This window comes from Echiichthys vipera (genome assembly GCF_963691815.1).
Source record: "Echiichthys vipera genome assembly, chromosome: 17".
Taxonomy (NCBI): Eukaryota; Metazoa; Chordata; class Actinopteri; order Perciformes; family Trachinidae; genus Echiichthys; species Echiichthys vipera.
Genome location: NC_139842.1, coordinates 24,343,374 through 24,369,252, shown reverse-complemented (window position 1 = coordinate 24,369,252; position 25,879 = coordinate 24,343,374). Strand labels below are relative to the sequence as shown.

At 40.0% G+C, this 25,879-nt stretch overlaps 1 protein-coding gene across 1 annotated transcript; it reads right to left on the bottom strand.

Moving 5' to 3' along the window:
* Nucleotides 1-18,888: 18,888 nt before the first annotated feature.
* Nucleotides 18,889-22,967, bottom strand: LOC310959317 (prostaglandin E2 receptor EP1 subtype-like). Its single transcript, XM_083930620.1, has 3 exons — nucleotides 22,827-22,967; nucleotides 20,827-21,737; nucleotides 18,889-19,871 (listed from the first exon to the last, which is right to left on the bottom strand). Exons 2-3 carry the CDS (start codon nucleotides 21,691-21,693, stop codon nucleotides 19,593-19,595), a joined length of 1,146 nt encoding a protein of 381 aa, XP_083786746.1. The 5' UTR covers nucleotides 21,694-21,737; nucleotides 22,827-22,967; the 3' UTR covers nucleotides 18,889-19,592.
* Between the last annotated feature and the right edge of the window lie 2,912 nt (nucleotides 22,968-25,879).

Here is a 25,879-nt window from a genome sequence, read left to right as displayed (position 1 = left end):
TCAATGTTCTTTGTGTTGCCTCTCTGATCACATCATCATACTAATATGTCATATTCTTGTTTTGTTTTGATGGAGCTTCAATAACTTATCAAATTTGTATTCGTGAATCACACTTACAATGTTATCCTATCAATGCATTGAAAGAAATCAGTTATTGTTGTATGTTGACTAAACAAATAGTTTCACTTAAGTAACTGCATCTATCATTAGTTTTATAAATCATAAAAAACATCATCAGTAATATGTCTCACTGTATCACAGCTGTTATTACCACTACTCATCATTGATCATATTTGCCACCATAATTATTATCATTGTCATATTCTATCACCTCAGCTGTGTTTGTTTCTACTATTCTGCTGTATAAACTGCCGTTACATATAAGTCATATTCACATTACTATAGATATTATTATAGTTACTGTTACGTCTGTGGTTGCTTGCATCTCTGGGACTGTCTGTGTCTGTCTTTGTCTCTCTCTGTCCATCTGTCTGTCTTTTCTCTCAATTCAATTCAATTCAATTTTATTTATAGTGCCAAATCATAACAAAAGTTATCTCAGGACACTTAACAGAGTGGGTATAGACCACACTCTATGACTCATTTATGATTTACATAGACCAAACAATTCCCCCGTAGAGTACGGTCTGTTGTCTATCAGAGCATGTCTCTTTTCTCTCTCTTTTTCTTCCTCCCTAACCGGTGCAGACAGATGCTTGTCCTCCATAGAGCTGGGTCTGTCCCACGTTCCTGTCTGTTAAAGGGAACGTCGTGTACTCAAAATGGGAATTGTTGGGTCTATGTAAATCATAAACAAGTCATAGAGTGTGGTCTTTATCTACTCCATATGTAAAGAATAGAATAGAATTGAATTGAATTGTCTTTATTGTCATTGTACTAGTACAGCAACATTTACAGTACAATCCCTTAAAGTGCAGAAATAATTTAACTTTAAAAGCATCAAATAGAATAGACTCGACCTTTAAAAGACACATTCAAAAGGACAAGCTTACACACCAACACACACACGCACACACACACACACACACACACACACACACACACACACACACACACACACACACACACACACACACACACACACACACACACACACACACACACACACACACACACACACACACACACACACACACACACACACACACACACACACACACACACACACACACACACACACACACACACACACACACACACACACACACACACACACACACACACACACACACACACACACACACACACACACCAACACACACACGCACACACACGCACACACACACACACACACACACACACACACACATACGTGTCTTTATATAGTTGTGAGGACCCTGCTCCTGGATTACTTTGTGAGTGCCACCACTTCCACTATAGCTAGAATGGTGCAAAAAATATATCTAACACTAGGTGGGAGTGGGGAACCAGAATGTGACTTTAAATTTCAGAAAACACAAACTAAAAAAAATATTTTACTTCTAGAGTTGTGAGGACCAAAGCCTGTTGCCGGGCAGATTTGCGTGTGTTTTTTGTTGTTATTTTAAGTGATCCTCACAGCTTCAAGTTTTCTCACCAAGCCAAAAGCATCAGCATTAAACAGATTTGTTTATCATGGTTTAAATTTACCAACAAGAATGTTCCAAGTTCTGTACATCAAACAATGCTAATAAAGCTATGTAACACACCTGAAGGTGACACCAATTGTGTTGTTCAGTCCAAAGCTTATGCTCACGATATAGCTTGACAATTTATTTTCACTTACCAGTCCGCCATCTAGAACTCCTATTCAGCTGGCCTGCTCTCCCTGCCTTCCCTCCCATCAAAAGGTGCCTTCATCTGCTCTTGTTAACCATCTGTTACAAACTGTCTGGCCTTCCTTGTTGAGGGATCCCTCCTCGGTTTCTCACCCTGAGCTTTCACCAATTATTTCCCTGTTAAAAGGGTTTCAATTAGTTTTTCCTTAGTGGATGTCAGGGTCTCAGGGCAGAGGATGTTGTTATGAAAGCCCTTTGAGACAAACTGTTTTCTAAAAATGGGCTATACAAATAAAACTACCTTGACTAGCCTTACGGAAAACATATTTTTCTGTGTACTGAATGAACCCAAGCTGCCATTTATTAATCTAGAGAAATGTCTCAAAGACATTAGGAAACTCATAAGGCTCAACTTCAACACAGTACTTTATTTAATGAAAGTACTTAGACTGCACACAAACCTGAACATTAAAACTTTCTGCAGTCAAAAAACAAACAGCTGCGGTGTATATATACACTTGTTTAGAACTTCCTCTTTTGGGAGGTGATTATGTTGTAAGCCTGGTTTTTTACGTCTTTCCATGAACGACTTCTAAGTGCCCGTTCAGCACCCAATGCTTTCATGCACTCTAATTTCCCAGGAACTCTTTGGAGGGTGATGAACTTTCCCAGCTGCCTCCATACAGCTTCTTTTTCCTCTCTACTCCAAGGCTTGCGTCGGAAGCCTTTTGGGAGATCTATAACAGAAATCAAACATGGCATTATTTATCAGAACTGCAAACTCTTGAGTAGTCAAATAAGTAGCAACATACAATCCTTAAACCCTCTTCATTCACTTCTACCCTGACTGAGATTAAAGAAAAGGTGACAGTAGCCAAAAGCCGACCAGCTTGCAGGTGTGATTTATGAATTCAATGGGTCATAATGTACAGGTCATTTATTTGTACTTAAACATTTTGGAAGACCCATGGAAACTATGCGTTTATACATTTCAGTCAGACAACTCTGAAATCTATGGAGCGGTGGGTAACGTTATTTATCATCCACCATGTTACCATGTGTATATTTGCATAGTCTTATCTGTCATAAACAAGAGATTAGGGGTGCATTACGTCTATGTGGCGGTGCCGCAGAGACAAGAGCTTGGACAATGGGTCTGAGTCTCTGATCCTACAAGGTTGGTTTTCACCCCAGAGATGCTAGGTGGAAGTCAAATAGTCTCTATTCTACCTGGAACAAGTTACGATTCATTTATTTTCACAATTACTCTGAAGCTTTTTATTTACAGAAAAAAGCTACAAATCCTGCATAGTTCCTCTTTAAGTTACTCACTTCTTGAGTTTTCATTTTTGTTTATCCTCTTGTAATTTTAATTTATCAAGTTATTTTGTGGACTACAATTTCTACTTGAGTTCTTTCACTAAGTAACAGTATTTTTACCAATCTCCCCTTTTTAAGTTAGTTGAGTACCTGACTCCTCTGTCCTTTTGAAAGGCCTTTGTGGTTCTCCTGCAAAAAAAAACACGATGCCTTATTATCATTTACAAATCTTCATATTGACAGCAACTGTAACACACCTCCAATAAACTTCAGTTATGTGAGGGGTAGACAATAAATTTCCACGGTTCTCAATAGTAAGAAGAAAAAAAACATGCACTTCTTAGTTCAGTATGTTACTTTATTTAATAAATAAATAACTGCTTCAAATCAAACCTGTATTTAAAATTTAAAATGGTAAACATGCCTCAACACAAATGGAAAGTAATGTAGTCATTACTTTTATCTTTCAGTAGTTCAATTACATAATTGTTCTCCTCATTCGTTCACTTTTAGGCTGTTTCCACAGACTAGCGCAAAACTGACTCCGATGATTTTTTCAGCTCTATTTTATGTTTCCACACATTTGTTTTTTCTCTGCTCCAAACCATGGATGTATTATGGTCTAAACACGCGTTCACATAAACGGACTGCAAGCTTGACTCTGGCTGCACCGAGACCCATCGCGTGCTCTGGTCGTGTTTAACGTCCGCATTGGTCCCGTCAAGACTCGAAAAGATGCACTGAGGACAAAGTTTCACGGTACAGAAAAAAAGGATCTATCGGTTCTTGTGACAACTTAAGCAGCAGTGAGCGTTCAGCACGTGTTGCCCGGAAGCAAGCGAGTTGTGCACACTGCAGTTGTTTGCAGGTGGTTAGCTTACATCCCAGGGCATAGCGCTCACTGCGCACAAAAAGTAAATGTCCGTCTTTGATTGGGATCATGCAACGCTATGTGTATGCAGTAATTACCTTGACGATTTCACAGAAATCATATCAAACCACGGTGAATTCATGTGAGATTAGATTAATTGCTTTTTTTACACATCTTTTTTCAGGGCATTATTTTTTACTGGTCCGGTTGGAGCGTTCTGGTGGCCCTTACAGATTTAAAAGTACATCCGGGCCACTAGGCCATTTATATTGTCGACCCCTGCATGTTCTTACCATCTTGTCCGTCCTCTTTTTTGCACGTGCCTTGGTTTGGGAATGGACGGGCTTCTGGTTTCTTCTAAAGAGAAGGCGAAAACAAAGAAAAGTCCACGTAAACATTACTTACAACACATTGTATTTACAGACAAAACATTAAGAGCTCTAAAGTCATGTTCATACCGTCGGAATCTGAATCTTGAGCAGTCTGAAAACACACTGTCCTTTCTTTTTTGGAGGACCCTTCAAGAGAAGAACAGAGAGAGAGAAAATATCACTTGAGTGGGAAACCTGTGAAATCTCCAATTTACAATGCTGCCCTTTCATCCCTTCAGGAGATTCAACAATCTAACCTCAAAGAACAACTGTTCACACATGGCCTCCTGTGACTCCAACCACTGTTGTTAAGACTCAACAGAGCACTAACCAAGTCCAGACCTACTTCCACCAACGACTGCCACTCTAACGACGGTCGTTGGCTCTTGGAGCACAAAGGGTTTCAGTGACATCATCTGCCTGTGAGAGGTTAAATACCTGGATCTGGGCAAATTAACTGATGAAGCCTCTTGGATGAGAGGTGAAACGTCTTCCTAGACAAAAACCAAGTCCAGTTGCCTTTGACTAAAATTCCTTTGGGGATCACTTCAGCGGACAATGTGGGTTTTTATGGTTATAAAACACACAATCTGCTACAGCTGTGCAGCCACATCTACTGTGCTCTTGCTCAGCTGATCGTGCTCAAGTGGAGGTTAGATCTTCACGTTGAACTCTTTTATACAAAGTTCAGCCAAACACTAAATGAAGGAGAGGAACAGCAGAGCTCCTGCTCGGTCAGCTGCATGTGAGTTACAGGTGAGTCAGCTAGAAAGGACAGTGCTGTCCTCTTTTCTTTCACACAGGTGACACATGCAGAGGTCTGACCTGTCTTCACAGGGACTGCCATGCTTAATTGGCACATAAAGGCAACTGTACACTCAGTCCTCCTGTGAATTTTTTTTTCTGCAAATTACGACTGAAGGCACTTATGCCTTATGCACATGTCAAGTTGCCCCAATGAAATGACCACATTAAGAGCTAATATATTTTTCTTTTTTAAAAAAAGAGACTCTACCTGGCGAAAAAAAAAAAAGACTTGAACATCCCTTGGATAAAGTTACTTTAGTAACGCTAGTATTGAGGATAAAGACCATGATTGGACAGTAGAAGGAGGAAATAGGTTTACCTTTCTGTCCTCTTTTCTGCACATGCCTTGGTTTGGGAATGGACGGGCTTCTGGTTTCTTCTAAAGAGAAGGCGAAAACAAAGAAAAGTCCACGTAAACATTACTTACAACACATTGTATTTACAGACAACAAAACATTAAGAGATCTAAAGTCATGTTCATACCGTCGGAATCTGAATCTTGAGCAGTCTGAGAACACACTGTCCTTTTTCTTTTGGAGGACCCTTCAAGAGAAGAACAGAGAGAGAATATATCACTTGAGAATGACACTAAGCGTATTACGTGGTTTATCTTAATTACTTGTATTGTATCAAAGACCATGGTCGGACAGCATAAGACAGTTATTACACAGGAGCATAAGAACCTAAAGATGAGGAAACAAGATGGATTTGTTTACCTCTCTTTCCTCTTTTTGCCTTAAATGATGGCCTTGGACCTTGAGTCAAAATGTCTGGCTCTACAAAAAAAGATAGTCATGTCATACAATTCTTTGTTGATTCCTGCAAATCAGAAAACCAGCTAATTTCCCCCGCTCCTAAAGCCCTCCCTGCTCATGAACCAGCCTGCCAACTAGTACTCCCATTAAGATAATGTGCTCTCCCTGTACATGGCCCAGGAATAAATCAAGTGCTGAAAAGAAGAATAACCAATCAATTATTTGACAATGTATAAATTCATACCATCCATGTCCTCAGGTGGCTCTAAGGATTCCCCACTGGGAATTTCCACAATGCTTTCAGTGACTCCGGATCCTTGTATTGCTCTCCGTTTTGTAGACAAAGCCGCTGTTTTATTAGAAAAAAATATTTTGATTATTATTAAATCCACCAGACATTATTAAAAGGACCGGGAGTTCATGTCACGTAACGATAAATCATGATTCACTGTAACATGATTTTTACTCACTTTCTAAGTTTAAATCAATCTCATCAAGAGTTTTGCCTTTGTAGACATCAGTTCCAAGTTCGACTGCCATCAGCAGCTTGCTCATTTTAGCGAGCTGCAGCGTGTTCTCTGTCAGCCGATAATAATCGCGATGAACGCGAATATCGTGCCCCATGAATTTCGCGAGTTGATCCAACTCGTGGTCTTTCAGGTTCATTATCTGGCTGAGTGTGGCCACATGTTTCCTAAGCTGGGTCGAGGTGAGCGTTTCAGGCCTCTTTGCTCCACTTGCAGCTGCATACTTTCTCAAACAGTCTGAACCTCGAAGATGGGATTCAGAATTCTGTCTCGCAAAAACATACTTGTTGCTTTCCAGAATATCATTCTCTCCGCCCCTTTTTCCAATGAGGAAGTCAAGTGAGGATGTCATCTCTTTTGTGAGAAGCAGGGGCACCTTACGGCCTCTCTTCCCCCTGACTACTAAACGAGTGAACTCATGACTCAGATCTTGTTCTAGCTTTGAGAGACACTTCATGATGTCTTCATTCGGTTCCTCTGTGGCTCTGTCTCTGACTGTCACCAGAGGCATTTTTGCTGCCTCACCTTGGCGTCTTCTGTTGAAGAGGATGATTTGAGCAAGAAGGCACTCGCTGAGTGTCTTGTAAGCTGTTGGGTTTGGTCCATTCAGGAGCTTGTCTTTTGCCTCCTCCTCTGTGGACTTCAACATTTTATGAAGCTTCATGACATCCTCTGTGAGTGGAATCATTTCTCTTTTGTTCCATCTTTCTTCTTCTAGGTTTGTTCGTGCATGGCGTGACACATACAGGTCCCACACTGCAGCAACTAAGCCCAAAAAGTTCCTCACTCGGCTGGCAGCCGATTCATCTTCAGCCTTTACATGTTGTCCTATCACGATGTCACAAACTGCTTTCAGTGAGTGCCCCAATTTTAAAGCAAGAGATGGTGTGTTGTATCTATGCGCTGAGTTGGTGAAACCAGATGTTTTTTTGGCTGCTGCTACCGCTAAGGAAAACTTTGGTGGAACCAAAACATCTTGAAGGGATTTCACTTTTCTGTCCAGGGACTTGGCAACCAGTAGAAATCTACCCAAGTCCCTCATCTTTTGGCTCACATAGCGATCCCTTGTCCGAACATTTTCATGTTTTTCAAGCAGTCTATCACCAAATTCACAAATCAGAGGGTCATTTTTAACTTCACTTGAAATGACATCAATAACCATCCTGCTGAGAATTGCAGCGCATCTTTGTGACGTTTGTCCTCTATACGGGAGAAGGGATGATGAAGCACTTTGGACTCGTCTTTTTTTCTTGGACTCTTTTCTTTTCCGACACATTTTTTCATGTCTCCATAGCTCAGTTTTTAAGAAGAAACCATAACACATGTTGCAAGGCAAGTACTTTTCTACATCTGTATGTTCGGATGGTTGTCTGTAGGTGACAATTTCACCCTTCCCCTCTTGTAACACAGTAATGTTATGATAGAAATCACCCCTTCGGCAAAGTTGTTCTAACATTTGAGTCCGTTTCTTGGACTTTGCTGGAAGACATATCACCTGTGCCACTTCTTTTTCACTGCTATGTTTCCGGATTAGATGTCTTGCAATCTTGGATTGAGGTTTTTTGCAAAACATACAATAATGTTTCTTATCCCATTTTCTTTTGTTCCCTTTCATGGTGGTTTTCACAGTGATGCCATGTGACCTACACTCATCTCCATCCTTGTCATCCTCAGTGTCAGCACTGTAATCATCAATATTGTCTCCGTCTCTCTCATCTCTCTGAATGGGTTCTTTATGTGGATTTAAGTCTTTGGTGGCAGAACCCGCACGTTTTCCAGTTTTCCTCGGTTTTGTAAGTGTAGATGTTGTTTTACCTTTGGGTTCCTCTGCCTCCGAAGATGAAGAAGGTGATGGCACGTTACTGCTCTCCAGATCATGACTGGACTCGGATGCATCAGTTCCACAGAAATCCTGAAAGAAATTAACAGATCAAAAAGTTAATTTTATCCTCAAAAAGTCATATTCTAAGCGAAACACTAGAACACATTTTCAAAACAGCACAAGTTGTCCTCCAAAAGCGACATTTAGTCATAAAAACACAGACAGCTGATGGAGTTGCCAACTGATCAATTTACATTTTTCATTTTCCACACACTTTATTGTATACATTTTTAATATCCTGTCAGGTTATTGTTGACCTCTCTTCATTAACTGTTATTTCATTTAATATGAATTAATATTGTTTTGCTTTTTATCTGAAAAGAAAAATTCCTAAATTGACCCATCTCAGAGCAGTTTACTGTTTACGAAAGAAGGGAAGTGACAGAATTTCTGCAGTAATGGATGAGACATCAAAAGTCCAAATTCATTTTCACAGGAAAAGAAAATACTCAAATTTAGCGACAAAAGTACTCAGACAATAACTTTATGGTAGAGATGCACCGATCAAGATTTTTGCGATCCAATCCGATACCTGGGCTGAACGTATCCGTTGATGTCTAATGTCTGATACTGATCTGATACTACTACTATGAATAAAGTGTATACCTGTCCATTTGAGTGAAGGCATCAGGCTTCACATTAAGGTAACATTATTAAAGGTTACAAATTAACACATATATCAATGTGCCTAATATTAATTACCAGTTAACAAAGTGAACATTAGCAGCAAAACTACATAAATAACACTTCCATGTAAACCAATATTTTAAGATATAATATAAAACCCCAACCACTTTTGCAAACATAGAATTGAAGTGACTAGATCGCTGTAACTGTATTACTATTTGATATTAATAAAAAAGGAATGACTGGAAATTAGTCAATATCAGAGCGGATATACGACCCAGGTATAGGATCGGTACATCTCTACTTTATGGCATGAACCTGTCAAATACAAAAAACAGGGGGGAAAAGTGTGGACAAAGCATCAAATATAGTTTACATTTTATAGTTTATGCAGGTCAAAAATAATACATACCCAGTCATCTTCTTCCTCCTCCTCTTGTTCTTCCTTTTTCTTCATCATCTATGGCAAACAGTAGGATATTAAATTTACCAGTAAACAAAGCTCAGACATAGAAAAACTCAAATTCAATGATGTTATCAAAGAGTTCAAATCAGAAAAAAATGCTTGACCACATGAGGTCAATTTTAACAACACCTTGAATCAAAAAGCTGTCCACTACAAATATTGTGTTTAATAAGCACATCAGTAAATCACGATTAGTATATTTGCAAACACATTCCTTTGATTAAAGCAATTAAATAAGGCAAAACACTGTATTCTATTAATCAATAACATAATCTATATGGATTATCCTACAGAGGCTAAACATAAAAACGAGGGACAGGTTACCCTCAATCATTTGTTTATAATGGTTAAGACTGCATAAGCATACAAGCAACACACACACACACATACATACTGTATATATATATATTTATATATATATATATATATATAACATTATCCACGCTCCATGTATTGATTTTTCACCTGCGTCATTGCAAAATGCAGTAAAGTAACCTGAATTATAGTTCCTCTTTAATTTAACATGTCATGCAGGCGATATGATAAGTATATTAAATGTAAGTTTGTGCTGCAGTGAAACTTGCGACAGTCATCCATGTACAAGAAAAACATACTGAGGAATGTTCAATTACGGACGATATCTGTGGATTTAAAAAAAATAAATTCAAATAACTTTAGGTGTAATGGCTATGCATTCAGTATTGGTGACCACGCAAATGCAAGCACTCATACGCTGCTTGTTTATGGAAAAATGAAGTATCCATGCATCCCTAACATTAACTTTGAACTTAACGTGACACGAGGTCGACGGACAAGGAAAGCTAAGTTAATGCTAAAGCTAGCCACAAAGCTTCTACACGTAGACAGACAGAAAGGATCAGTCAGAACATGAGTGGCTGGTTAAAAAAGTCTTACCTGTAAAAGTTGTTGTGTTTGCTCTTGCTCTTCTTTGTTTTTGACTTTAATTTGCTCTTCGTAGCGTCGCTCGCTGTCCTCGTGCCGCTGTCTGAGTCTCTCCAGCCGACGCAGCTTGCGCTGATGAGCCTTGATTTCAATGATGCGTTCACAGACGTCGGGAAAGTGCAGAATCTTTTTTTGAAACTTCATATTACATTTTTCTTTTTCTTTTGTGGTCTCTAAAGGAGTCGTACTCATTATATTATCTTGAAATGTTCATAATATCTACGGTGGTTCAGCAGTCCAAGACATTAAATTAAATATTTCCAGAGAAATTCTATTACTCAGCAACTTGTAGGTGAAATAGTACAAATCCCCATTTCTCATGAATGCAGCTGCCAGGTGTGCACAGCTCTGTGTGTGGGTGGGGGAGGGGTAATGTTGCATGAGTTCAGCTTGAGTTGAGAGAAAGATCCCTGCAGAGCTTTGCTCTCTAATTTATGCTGTTTTTTTTAAACCAATGGTATTACATTATTTCTATTAAACACATGTCTTACAGTTATATATTTAGTGATATTTCCCAAAAGATATTTTAGATTTATTGTATGTATATTTATATATTTTTTAAATTTCTTTAATTATATTTATATAAAATAAAAATCTATTATAGGATGTTTTATCATATTTTTTCATTTTTAAAATAAAAACGAGAACAGCTTAAGTTTCATCCACTCTCCTAACTTAAGTCCTCTACTCAGGGCGCCCTCCCACTGTGCCTCCGTACCGTGCCCCAGCACGTGTCACGGCTAAAGTCTGGTTCCTTTGACCAGTGTGAGTGCAACCGTACCACGTCTAGGAGCGGCACGCTTGCCGTCCACGGCCCGTTTGGGAGAGGTGGGCTTTAGTAAAGCACGTTTGCACATGTACGAGCACGAGCGTGCGCACGTGTACGAGCACGAGGCCTACGGCGGTTCTGAGGTTATTTCCTGTGCGCCTGTTGGGACATATGCCAATAGGGAGGGGGGACAAGTACCCTAAAGCCTGGGTCGCGGTGCGGAAGGACAGTGTGACTGCGCCCTCAGATTTCCCACTGATCGGTGACCTTTGACACTTGTGAAGGTTGCACGGGTGTGAAACTGCACATAGTGGATGGGGCCCTTGCCCCCTGATAAACATATCAAACTGTCAGCCTGATAGGCCAAAGTGTGTGGAGGTTATTAAACACTAAGGCTTCCAATTGTAGGCTTCAGAGGCCTGAAGCGACCCTGGACAGTCAATTGTGATCCTTCTGAAAGTCTGACAGGTCTAAAATTCTAGATATGCAATGTCCCTCATGCTCTGTACAATATATCCACATCTCAGCTCCCCATCTCAAAGCCTTGGTGATTTATTCAAGGAAATGGGGTCAAAAGGGTCAGATTTCATACTGATCAGTATTCTTTGACACTTTCAAACTTTCAGCCTGATAGGCCAAAGCTTGTGGAGGTTATTAAATAAATGTTATTAAAATAGATGTTCTATGAAGTCTGAAACATGAGCATTGCTTTTTGCCCATTTTTTTTTACAGGGAAACGTGACCTCTGTGAAGGTTGCACAGGTCTGAAAGTTTGCACAGCGTATGCCCCTGATGGTCTGATGAAGATACTGTAACATAGCCTTCCAGCCCAAAGCATTGGCGTGTTATTCATAAAGAACAGCTGAACAGTATGACCCTAGGTGTTGCTTTGACACTTCTGAAGGTCACACAGGTCTGAGAGTTTGCACCATGTATGATCCTGGTGCCCTGATACACATACTGTAATTTCAGCCCTCTTGGTCAAAGCCTTGGTCAGTTATTGAAGAAATTGTATTTTCCCCATGGTTTAAAGGATAAAGTGTCTTTTTGGCTGCTGCTCAGTGACCTTTGACTCCACGGACCCCAAAGTCGGAGTAGAAGACCCTCAGAGGTCACTGAATAATAATCCAGTGGGAAAAAACCCCAAATCCCAGCGGTTTTCTTAATTGGCTGTTTGAAATCTTAAAAATCAGGAGCTGTCAGACCATTACATCTTTACACCCTCTGAGCTGGCTGGCCATTTTGGAGAAAGTCTTTTTCTAAAAGTCGTGCAGGTCTGAAATTGTAATATGTGGTTCGGGGGCCTGGGACAAACGCGTACACGTTTGTTCAGTGCCGATCGGACGTGTACTTAAGGAAAGGCGGGGCTTTGAACATTTGCATTCCCACACCCGCCATCTCCACAAAGATGGACCAAATCACTTGAAACTTGGCCTGTAGACTTGTGACAAGATGCAAATGAATCCCCCCAAGACCCAACTCTGTAGGCCCTTTGGAAAGCCAAGTAGCTCCACGGGGGTCCAATCGCAACAGGACCAGAAGTTTCCGATAGGAGGCCATCCGACATGCAACATACTAAAATTTTATGTCCCTTTATCAAAACCTATGAATTATTTAAGAAAATAAGCTTAAAGGTCAGATTTCACACAGATTGTTGACCTTTGACACTTATGAAGGTTGCACAGGTGTGAAACTTTTCACAGTGTATGCCCATATTGGTCTGATGAACATAATGTAGTTTCAGCCCTCTTGGTCAAAGCGTTTGCAAGTTATTAAAGAAATTGTATTTTTTTTGCATGGTGTTTTGAATAAAGTGTCTTTTTGGCTGCTGCTCAGTGACCTTTCACTCCACGGACCCCAAAGTCGGAGTAGAAGACCCTCAGAGGTCACTGAATAATAATCCAGTGGGAAAGAAAAACAAATCCCAGCGGTTTTCTTAATTGGCTGTTTGAAATCTTAAAAACCTGGAGCTGTCAGACCTTTACATCTTTACACCCTTTGAGTCTTCTTCTAAAAGTCGTGCAGGTCTGAAATTGTTAAATGTGGTTCAGGGGCCTGAGATGGGCACGTACATGTCCGTGGTGGTCTGATGAACATACTGTAATTTCAGCCTTCCAGCCCAAAGTGTTAGCATGTTATTAAAAAAGGGCAGTTGTAAGATGTCTGATTTGACCCTAAATGGTGACCTTTGACACTTCTGAAGGTCGCACAGGTCTGAAAGTTTGACAGTGGATGATCCTGATGCCCTGATACACATACTGTAATTTCAGCTTTCTTGGTCAAAGTGTTGGCGAGTTATAAAAAAAAACAGCAGTTGTTAGAGGTCAATATCCAGAAAAGGATGACTACCCCAACCCTTTGTTATTGATGCTGCAGCTGAAGAGAGTTGTAAGGTCCGTGTTGTCATAAGGTTGTTATTGTCTTTATCATGAGGTTGTCATAGAATGGATCTGTTTCCTATTGTGGCCTTCAGTGGTAGCTTAGTGAGCTCTTCGCTGCTCCCTCCCTGTTTGCTCATTTACTCTGATCTTGGTTTTGCTAGCTTATGACCATTATTTTATTAGTTTCATTAAGGCTTGTGTGATTGCTACAATGCATGGATCCCTGACGAACAGATAAGTAACAAGAGAAAGGACTGTAGTTTTCTTGGTGTGTAGCTTTTCTATTAAACAGTGGTGAGCCACCATAGTTGAGTGAAAATGTTTCTCAAACCACTAAAAGAGTCAAAAGCATGCTCCTTTAAACAAAACAGAGCAAGTTCAGTGATACTATTGACAAATTCAATTTTAATCACCTGCTTTTAGTGAAGTGGTCAAAATTCCCATTTCCCTGAATGCAGCTTAGCTGCCGAGAGAACTGCAGGTGCAAACTGGTGCCGCCCCTCCCCCACCCTCACAGCTCTGTCTGCTTGTCTGACCTGACTTGACCCTGCAGGGACCACACAATATTGCATGAATTCAGCTTGAGTTGAGAGAAAGATCCCTGCAGATCTTTGCTCTTTAATCTATGCTGTTTGTTTTTAACTGAGAGTTTTACATGTTTTATATCACATTCACATCTTACAATCATGTTTTTTTGTGATTTGAGAAAATTGTATTTTATATTTAATGTATAATTATAATTTATCTTTGAGTTCATGATACTGTAATTCAAAATTAGATCTGCCACCTCACTTTGAAAGTGAAAACCTGACTTTGGAGTTAATTTGAAAAAACTCAACAGCTACCCCAGCTTTAGAGCTCTCCTTGGCTGTGAACTCTTAAAACAGACACTGGTGCTGATTCACTGTTTGAGGTCTAAAAACAGACAAAAGACAATGCACACAGACAGGTCAACTATCAGGGCTCATAGTTAAATTAGGCTTTATAGATCTTGGGAGCAGGTTAGCGAGCAGTAGACAAAGTAGGTGATGGGTAAAGGTACAAATACTGAGAAACAGGCAAAGTGGCTGATATTTTAGGGATTACAAGTGTTTTTCAAGAATAGCCCATATTTGATAGAAGAACCCTAAGGATGAGAAACAGAGGAGTGATCCCTTGCCCAACAGGGAGACATGCAAAATACAATATGTTGTATGAAGAAAAGAAAACAATTTACAACATGGAATATGGAGGGACATGAAAATGGGACAGTGCAGGCAAGAAGAGCTGATGAAGGCAGCTCCTGTTGGGCAGACTGGGTCACATTCAGGGAAAGCAGGGTGAGCTGGCCATCTTAATGGGGATGATGGTGAGCAGGTGAGTTTATGGTTCATAAGCAGGGAGGGAGGGAGGGCAGGCTGGTTTAGAAGCAGGGAGAAGGATGTGATGCAGGCAACAGTTGGTGAAAGAGCAGCAGATAATGGCAAGATAAAATATGTGTAAGAAGAGAAGAAAGGAAAGGTGGCTACAGTTGAAAGTGGTAATCAAAGGCATCAGGTTGTCATCATATTAAGAATCACTATTAAAATCAACCAAAACTCTAAATGAATAAGTTAAGTTGCTGCAACTAGTGGTGAATGTGGCTTTACTCTAAATGCGCCAGTTCAGTGTGCCTGCTGTATTAGATGTAAAGTTAATTAGTTGTTAACATGTCATTAGAGACTACAGCATTAGTTATTATTTCTAATTATCAAATATGATTTATTATTATTATTATTATTATTATTATTATTATTATTATTTATTAGTATTAATTGTATCAGTGATTATGGACTACTTTAAAATTAGAATCATTTTTTTAAAGCCCTCTATTTGTGTCATTTATTTTTAAATACATGTATATATATATATATATATATATATATATGCACACACATACAGTCATATATATATATATATGTTTAAAAAAATATATATATGTGTTTAAAAAAAATATATATGTATATATATGATGTCTTATTCCATTTAAATCCCCTAACAGCCTTATACTCTTGTGTCTGACTCCTGTTCATGTGCATGCACACATACACCCTGTCACAAGACTGCCAACAGCCAATCACAAAAATCCCCTGCATCAGCCAATCAGAAAATCATATGCCTGTCGAGCGTCATAGTAAAATTGTACCTGCAGTAGCAGTGTGTGTCCATAGGGGGAGCTGTGTTTAACACAGATTTCAGGGTTTACTATGTCTCTGAGGACATTTGCTGAAACTTACACAGATGAGTCATTAGGGTCAAAGGAGGCTATTACTGCATTTTCTTTGTGAGGACCGGGCAAAATGTCCTCACAACTACAAATGTCCTCACAACGTTGGTGTCTTGTCAGGGGTTGGTCCTCACAACTTAATAAAGACAAACACACACACACACACACACACACACACACACACACACACACACACACACACACACACACACACACACACACACACACACACACACACACACCATAGCAGCTTAAGGAGACAAAACCAAAAACAGTAGATTGCAGAGACCCTGAGCATCATGTACCATCATAGGTAAAGGTATTTGCGGTGTTAAGCACTGTTATAGCTTTTGGATAAAACTGTTCTTAAGTCTATTAGGGTCCTGAAATAACTTTTGTTTTAAATTGGCACTGTCAATAAAATTGAATTGAATTGAATTGAATTGAATTGAATTGAACAACAAAGTGCAGTTTACATATGCTGGAACAGTGTCTTTGGTGATCAGCAAATACATTTTATGTTTTCATATTATGTAACATACAAATCCCACACATCATTTTCATCCACTGGTTTAGGACTTACTAGCAAGACAAGAATAATTCTATCTGTTTTTGGCAATATTACTTCCAAGCACATGAGCATCAGGGTGTGAACTACAGGGGAGCAGGGGAAGACATGAGCTGCCCTGAAAACATTATAGCATATGCTATATTTTTACAGTGCATTTCTATTTTTCTATAACTTCATCATCATGGATCATGCATAACATTAGGCTGTTATTGATGTATGATTGTATGATTCATGCATGAATTCATCACCAATCCACTCTAATAAAGATACAAGCATGCGCGCTATTCTTGTCATCATCACCATCGAAGTGTGGCGGTGCAAGTTTTAAAACTTCAATCACTTTGTCTTTAGGATATTGCTCTGTGGAGTATTGTGGTGGAAATCTGGAATAAAGAGTCCAAAAACAACAAGGTGTCCTTTGGTTGTTTTAATGAGCTTTTGCAAAAGAAAGTTCTGCTCTGAATGACATGGCACAGACAAAAAGAGCACAGGCATTCAGTTTATTGTTTGTTTGTTAGTAAAGTGGGCTACTCTAAATGCTGCGCCAGAAATAAGGTGCTTTTCTGCTACTAAACAGGGTGGTTTTACACACAGTCACAACGGAACATGTCGTTCCCACAGAACCCTAAAGACAATGAGGGTTGAATACAGCATAATTAGGGTATACTGTTCCCTGCTTCAGTTGGCCATATTGTCATACTGTGATGTTTGGTTTTGTTCACCGTGTGCAGGTTTAATGTGCTCATTAACTGATTATTATATGTAAGACTTGTTGCAAAGACATATTCAAAAGAAGCATATAGGTTTAGCTTTATGTTATTCTCCCATGCAATGTATAGTATAGTTCGCACACTGGTTAGCATGTGCAGTTCCACAAAGATCAATACTTGAACCCCAGTTATTCAGTTTCCAATAATCATGCTTATGCAGATGAGACTTCAATGTATTTTTCTATTTCACTGAATAATGTTGTGAGAATTTTGAATATTTGTAATTCCTAATCATAGTTTTATCAGGTCAAACGCAGTTCAGTGTCTCCTCTGTTTAAACTTATCATATGACTAGTAAATAGCTTGTTTGTGCTATATGGATAACATATATAACGGCCTCGTGACGGTATAATGGCATATCTGTGCTTCTGTACATCCTGTTTCTTGCAGATAACTCATGACTGTTTTTATGGCCTATGTAGACCCTGTTTTAGAGACCTTGGTCTATGTAGACCCTGGTTTAGAGACCTTGGCCTATGTGGACCCTGTTTTAGAGACCTTGGTCTATGTGGACCCTGTTTTAGAGACCTTGGTCTATGTGGACCCTGTTTTAGAGACCTTGGTCTATGTGGACCCTGTGTTAGAGACCTTGGTCTATGTAGACCCTGTTTTAGAGACCTTGGTCTATGTAGACCCTGTTTTAGAGACCTTGGTCTATGTGGACCCTGTTTTAGAGACCTTGTGATGAGAGAAGTTCAGAGAGGGATTGTAATGTCTAAGGCATGTTTTATTTGGTCTAAAGACGTCACCCAACCGAGGCTTGGCTCCTTCATCCTCTAAAAGGCTGAGCACCAGTGGGCTCGGGGTCATTTCTGCTAAACTCTGAGCTTTGTGAGGAAGCAGGGGTGAACGTATTTTTGTCTGCAGAAGAAAAGACTAAAATAAACCACGGAGAAAACGCTGATCCTGTTTGTTGATCTTTCTTGAAGAAATCCATTTCCACAACAATAACTATTGTCCTGTTGGCACTTATTATCAATGCATTGAACAAATTAGTAATAGAATGCATGAGAATTAGGTCCTGCCGAGTGTTCTTGGTAAATCCAAACTGAAGTTATTGCCCATACTGAAAGACATAAAATAACTGCATCTCTCGTAGGGATGTGAATCGAGGACCGACTCCAGTTGAGAACCAGTAACAAAATGGATCCAGAATTGGGATCAGACTGTATGCCTCCGAGCTCATCAATTCCTTTTAGCAATATTTGCAACTAGGAGAAGTCATGGCAGAGAGGAAGAAACAGTCGGCTTCATTTCATAATTAAAGGTGACAACAGTGCAGACTGTACCGTAATGTGCTCAAACATCTTTGTAAATAATATGGGTTTAAATTCAGGACTATGAATTTAATACTCTATGCATATTAATATTGTACAAACATTCTCTTATTTTATCTAAACTGTGTTCAGACTAAAACAGTTTCGTGTTAGTGACGCTAAAAACCTGTGTAGACCAACTTTTTTTCCCACTTTTTTTTACAGAATCGATGTCAGCATTGGTATCACTAAAATGTTATCGATTCCTGCCAATCCCTAATCCCCCTACTCTTTATCTTGACAACCCCATGAGGTAGCATATTGCTGTTACATTCACACAGAGCCAGGTTAGCGATTTCCAGTCTTTGTGCTAAGCTAAGTGCCTTGCCTTATTACTCAGTCAGAATATAGCTGAACATAAGAAACATGACCTGATCATGACACAGGTGTAAACATATGACATAAATCCTAAATCAGAACAAGATGAGACATTAAAAGATAACCATTTATATTCAAAGCTCACACCCCCTTTTATTAATAATATCACATTCAGTTAACTTCTGAAAACAAAAGAGCTTCACTTCAGTCCCCAGACACTCAGGGAAAATACTGTAGACACATTAACAAACACACAACAGACACACATGCATGTCCCAGCTCAACATTGGACACACACATGGTGTTTTTCACATCTAAGTTCAAGCTGAGGTAAAATCACAGCCTTTTCTTTAGCTCTCTTATGTGAGCATTTATACAAGTCATTGACTTTTACACTGTCAGAGAACAAAACGAATGAAACATTTGAGTTGAGATGTTTACTTTAAGACTAGATACAGTCATGAACACAATATTCTCCAAAAGACAACACTTTTTATAATTTACAGCTTCTCTTGTGGTGGACAGACTGCTATGAAAATGTCCTATATGGGCTTAATAACACTGACTCATACTGTACAACAAACAACCCAAAAGTTTATTATTAGCTGGTCAGTTGTATTTAAAATCTGAAACACGTTGTTCCATTTTTTTTAACCACTTTGGATCCCAACATATACAGTATACTTCATACACATAAACCAGCCAGCAGCCAAGAGAGACAAGTCTTTCCTCTGGCACTGAACTTGGATCCAGATGATGGACGGCTGTGTTCAGTGGTGATCCCGCTGGCAAGAAACAGAGCATCCCTTACAAAGTGATAGCTGACACGTTCCCTTTTTTCCTCTATGAGTCCATTTAAATTTTATTATTAACACTGTTTTTCTCAGAGCTCTGAAAGGAGCTGACATCCCAGCGGACAGAGCGGAATGTGCTCCCCTTGAAACTGGCCTGTTTTTTGGTGATGCGGTAGATTTTCCTGAGGACGGCGCGTCGCAGCAGGATGTAAACCCACGGGTCCAGGATCTGGTTACAGGTTGCCATCCTGACACCCATCACCATCAGCCTCCTGTAAGTGTCTTTTTCCCCGACCAGGAAGCCGCTGTAGGACCGCACGGCTGACATTAGTCCAAATATCTAAAAGAAAAGAAAAAATGACATGAGATTAGACTCATCTTGCACCATCTTACAAACTCAAACTTACATCTTACATGTCTTGAACTACGACAATAGCTTCTGTTTGACCCCTCAAACCTTATCATTCATTACAAACTCTTACAGTCAACCTAACATTGTTCAAAGCCACATTACTTTATTTTAATGGATGGAGATCCTGAAATTTGGGGGATGTGTATAAAATGCTAAAATAAACATCATATAGGTCCAATAAAGGGCTGTAACAAGAGAGACAATATGGAATAACAAGATTTTTCTGACCTTAAAAAATCAGTAATCACATAGGCTATACTCAAATCATAGTAGCCTATGTTAAGTTACAATATATATATATCTTGGCAGTATTTAACATACATTTCTTTGGCAGCTGCTGACATGGATTTTAGGAAAGACAACAAACTCTCCTTAATATTAATACTGTCATGGACAGAAATATGTCACTGCTCATTTATATGGATTAACATAACATAATTTCCTGATAGACTAAAGTGATTGCTATAAGTCAGTTGGTATTTTTATGAAACTTCCTGTATGTGCATGGATTCAAGTTACTGTGTATGAGTGCAATTGCATCTGATAATCACTTTGTCCTTTGGTATGAAATCTCATCTGTAAAAATCTAGTTCTGTTATTAACAGCCAATCAGCTGCAGAGTTAGTCTCCTGCATGATGGTGGACATAGTGCCACTAAATGAATCAATGAATCACTTTGTCTGACTTGAGCAAGCATTTAAGCAGGCATGCAGAGACTTTGACAACAGTCTCTTTATAGCTAATATGATGCTTATGAGGGTGTAAACATTTAAATATACTTTAAATACTATTAGGGTCAAAGCAGTTTGAGAATTAACATCATAACATTTATCCTTTTTAAGATGTGATGAAATGCCTGTTTAATTATTTAGCTGACACTCACCAGCAGAGGGCTCCAGCAGATGCAGGAGGTGACCATGATGCCAACCAGCTGGACCACCATCTCAGTGTCATGGGACCTGGCTGAGAAGCGTTGGGAGCAGGACCTTTTCTTTAGCCGGGCTCTCACCAGCGTGAGCCCGCTGATGGTGTTGCACACAAAGGCTGAGGCCAAAGAGCTCAAAGCCAGTCCAGAGAACAGTATCACGAAGACCAGATCTGTTGCTCTCGTGTCCTCCATCACCCTGATAAAGCACCACGTCCCCGGGTACTGGTAAGTGTAGGCGCCCAGGCTGAAGAAGGGTAGAACGGCCACAAACAAAGCCAGTAGCCAGATCAGGGCAAGTGCCATCTTTGTCCGTGCTGTGGTCACCAGATGAGCGTGCAGCAAAGGCCTGGTGACCCCCAGGCAGCGCTCAGCAGCCATGGCACAGCCCAGGAAGAGAGGGCACAGGCCAAAAAACACCATGCAACCTCCCAGAAACAGACAAAACGTATCCGGATTCTCATCACCTCGAAAGCTGGGGCTGGAATTGGCTGTGGATCCAGTGTTTGCTGAGTACCTACTCAGCACAAGAGCTCCAGGGATAACATGTCCAGCCAGGTCTGTTGTCACCAGGGAGCTGGCAAAGAGCAGAAAAGTGGCCTTCGATCGCCGCCGGAAGCGGTTGTAAGCCTTGGCGAGTATGATGAGGGCCACCACGTTGAACAGGATGCCCAGAGTCATGGTGAGGCCGGCGAATATGGGATTCTTTGGCAGACCGGTGACATTATGCGCCTCCACCCCAGGCTCCTGCACCGTGGGGGTCTGGTTAGAGAAGGGAAAGGGGCCGATGATGACGGAGGAGTTGTAGTCCTGCATGGCCAGCATCACCTCTGGGCTCTGGGCCTGATGTGGTTCCTCTGGAGAAGACACTGTAAAGGACAACAAGACAGGGTCAGCATGCTGAAACTTATAACACCCTCTCCCTTTCACGCTCCCCTCTGCGGGATAAGTTAAAATAAGGTATTTCTTGGCTGTCATCTCTATGGGCCAGCAGAACTCATGGGGGCAAAGTGACTCAACTTTAAACACAGCACACGGGTCCTCAGCCTTCTCTGAGCTCTTCGTGCAGACTGCCTCTTTTTTCTCTTTATAGGAGGCAACACTGAACAAGTTCTGACAGTTTTTATTGACAGTGAAACTCCTGCACACATTCCTTTAAAAGTGCTATTTCCACGCAGTAACAGCAGCAGCAGCAGCAGCAGCAGCAGCAGCAGCAGGAATGTTTCTCTAAATCATTAAAACCATACTGTATGTCACTAAGAACTAACAAGTCATACTTTCAAGCTGTTAGAAAGATTTACGTTTATTTACACATGACGGTTGTGCATATGTATAACGATAGGTGAAAGACATTTATCAATTCAATTCAATTTTATTTTATTTATAGTGTCGAATCATAACAAAAGTTATCTCAGGACACTTTACAGAGTAGGTAAAGACCACACTCACACTTATCAATGTACATGTTATGGCTTTTAAATTCTAATCATTATTTAACACAATTTTTATGGACCCTTTTCTTTCATTTTTCATTCTAATCTCTATTTTTACCCAAATTGATTTTTTTTCTTTATTTTTTTAAATTATAATCTCTGTTTTTACTTAAATGGTGTTTATTATTTCCTTACATGTTTTGCTCTATAAAATGTATTACTATGTTGTTATACATATGATGATAGCAATGATGATAATACATAATGATGATAATGATGACAACAGAGCATTAACTCCCTTCCAATAATCACACTTGTATTTGATATGAGGGTGTTTCATTTCTTTCCTACGAAACTGTAAAAAGGATGTTCTCCCAACAGTTTCAATAACTCTGGTAAAAACGTAATCGTAAAATGTGAGTCTTTTTCTTAACAAACATTTCAACACAATGAAAAAAAATGAAACCTGGAGTGATAGCCTCAGGCCTCAACATGTGTCCTTGACATGAAAGATATTTAACCTACCTCTGAAATAAGAAATCCATGGAGATGATCAGGATCCCGTTGAACTTGACAATTACTCATAACTGAAGCAACTTCAAAGAAATGAATCCAGGTTTATGGTTTATCTCCTTGCGTTGTTCCAAAGTAAAAGGACGTCTTCACCTGAACTGTTTCCTCATTCTGTAACTGAGACTATGTGGAACTCTGCCCTCAGAACAGGCAGCCTCTCTGTAACATTGCACAGGCATGTCTTCTGTTAGTCTAACTGCGACTGGCTGCTTTTATACGGCAGAGCTGCACTGTGCTCACATCGCCTCTGGGTGTCTCAGTTGGTTAAAACCCAATAGCATCCTCCCAGCAGAGACTCCCCTGAGTGGACCGAATGAATGGGCCATTCAGAGAGAGCCAAGAGACATATATTAATGTTTAAAATCCAGCTGATTCACCTCTGGCTCCACCTCAGCAAACAATTATGAGATGAAGTGGCTTAAATATAAGCCTATAACAACAACAACAACAACAACAATAACAGCATGTAGAAATGCACACCTGCCTGACACTGTAGGAAAAGGCTGCTTTCAAGTATCCCTTTTATAAGAAGTTATGCAGCTTTTAACTCAAAACACATGCCTTTGGTTATAGTAATAGTTATAAACTATACTGATTATTCCCAGATAATTCTTCAAAATACAAACTGAACCTGCATTAGTGGAGACTTAACATTTTTATATTTTTTAAATATGTTTTATTGGTTTTCATCCCACAGAGATGAAAAACACAGAACATACACTTCAATGTATACGTTCATCTCCAAAATAGTAGAAGAGCATTGTCACAGTGGGTTCAGTTGTAACATTTTTCTGTCTGTGGCCCTTTTAAGCCAGTGTGCTCCAAATGGGATGCAAACATATGTATGCTATTAAATTGTTTAGCTGTTACCTCTTTAACACAAAAAACGGTATAATCTCGTCACAAAGACGAGGAGTGAAATGTTACCATTCACCCCACAGTCTGGTTGTTTTAAAGCCTGGGGTGAATGTAACATCATTAAATAAGGATTAAGACCAAAACACTTCAATGACCGCTACACATAATTGGTGTGTGTTTTACATTTTACTGTATACTGCCACCAATATCACTCTAAATCACTGACGGTCCCTGGCTTATCCTGCACCGAATCCAATGTGTTTACCTCACAAGGAGACAGCCCATAATATGCATCAGCAGCTCTCACCAGATATTCTCTCCATTTCTGCCCTAAATCTGTGAGGACCTTGTTTCCACCACGGTAGCCCACTGGAGCTGCAGCGACTAATCAATTAGTTGATCAACAGATAAATAATTGGCAGCTGTTGTGATAATCGATTAATCATTAAAGTCATTTTTCATGCAAAAACAGCATCCAAATATGGAGCTTTCCTGCTTTCCTCTGTTTCTATCATATTAGACTGTATCTTTGATAAATGAGACATTTTTCAGTCTTTTCTAAGACAAGAAAATAATGGATAATTGAAGTAATCGATAATAAAAAATAATATTTAGTTGCAGCGTTATAGCACACATGGAAGTTCCCTTGGTCCCTTCCGTTCTAACTTCTCTGTTTCCTCTCTTTACGCAATCTGTACAGTGTTACATTACATCTGCTATAATTAAGCCAAGGATCTCATAGACCCAGTGATCTGTAACATCATTTGATGCTCTGTTCAGGCACCCACCTGACTCTCTTTCTCTTCCAGGACCTAGACATACTGACATTCAAATCTAATGTAGCCTGGGGCAGGTACTCCCATGTAAATAAACTAACCCAGACTCTTGTAGCCTAGCTCAGGCTTTTCTCATTCACTGTCCGTACATATATAATGTGTGTGTATTCCACATATTTATTTCATGTGTATTCCACGTATCTGTTACTGTAGAAATGATGTCCAGAGCAAAGAATGAAATAAGTTGACGTAGTATCAGGTGACTGCTCAACTCTATTGGGAGGGGGTCGGGGTGGTAGATGGGTCCCAAAACACAGGACTTTTGCCGGGGGGAATGGTGTTCGGAAGTACTGAGCCTCCATTTCATGGTATTAAACAGAGCGTCATATTTCGTATTTTCGTTATATATCATACAAACCTGTTGATAAGAATATGTTGCATAGATTACCTCACAGCTAAAAAAGAATGGAAAAATTAAACAAAAGAAAATGAAATATATCTACATAGACACATAATAAATGTGATTTAAGTTTGATGAATTTAATTCAAATTGAAAGCAGACATACTAACACAAAAATAAATTATATAAAAACGCACTAAGAAACTCGGCTGTATCTGCCACTGGGTGCTACTTTCTCACATAAGGCATAAGGACAAAACTGAGCATGTGCAGAGGGAACAGTGGCGTACACAGACTTTTTTAAGGGCAGGGATGAAAAGGAAAAAAAAGGGCACATATAGCGCCTACTCGCGACTGAGGAGGGCATTCATGGCAGCACACGTTTGTCTGCCATGAGTGCACTTTAGCACACGTTTGGCTGCCATGAGGGCACTTTAGCACACGTTTGGCTGCCATGAGGGCACTTTAGCACACGTTTGGCTACCATGAGGGAACATTAGCACACGTTTGGCTGCCATGAGGGAACTTTAGCACACGTTTGGCTGGAATGAGGGCACTTTAGCACACGTTTGGCTACCATGAGGGAACTTTAGCACATGTTTGGCTGCCATGAGGGAACATTAGCACATGTTTGGCTACCATGAGGGCACTTTAGCACACGTTTGGCTACCATGAGGGAACTTTAGCACACGTTTGGCTGCCATGAGGGAACTTTAGCACACGTTTGGCTGCCATGAGGGAACTTTAGCACACGTTTGGCTACCATGAGGGAACTTTAGCACATGTTTGGCTGCCATGAGGGAACTTTAGCACATGTTTGGCTACCATGAGGGCACTTTAGCACACGTTTGGCTACCATGAGGGAACTTTAGCACATGTTTGGCTGGCATGAGGGAACTTTAGCACACGTTTGGCTGCCATGAGGGAACTTTAGCACACGTTTGGCTGCCATGAGGGCACTTTAGCACACG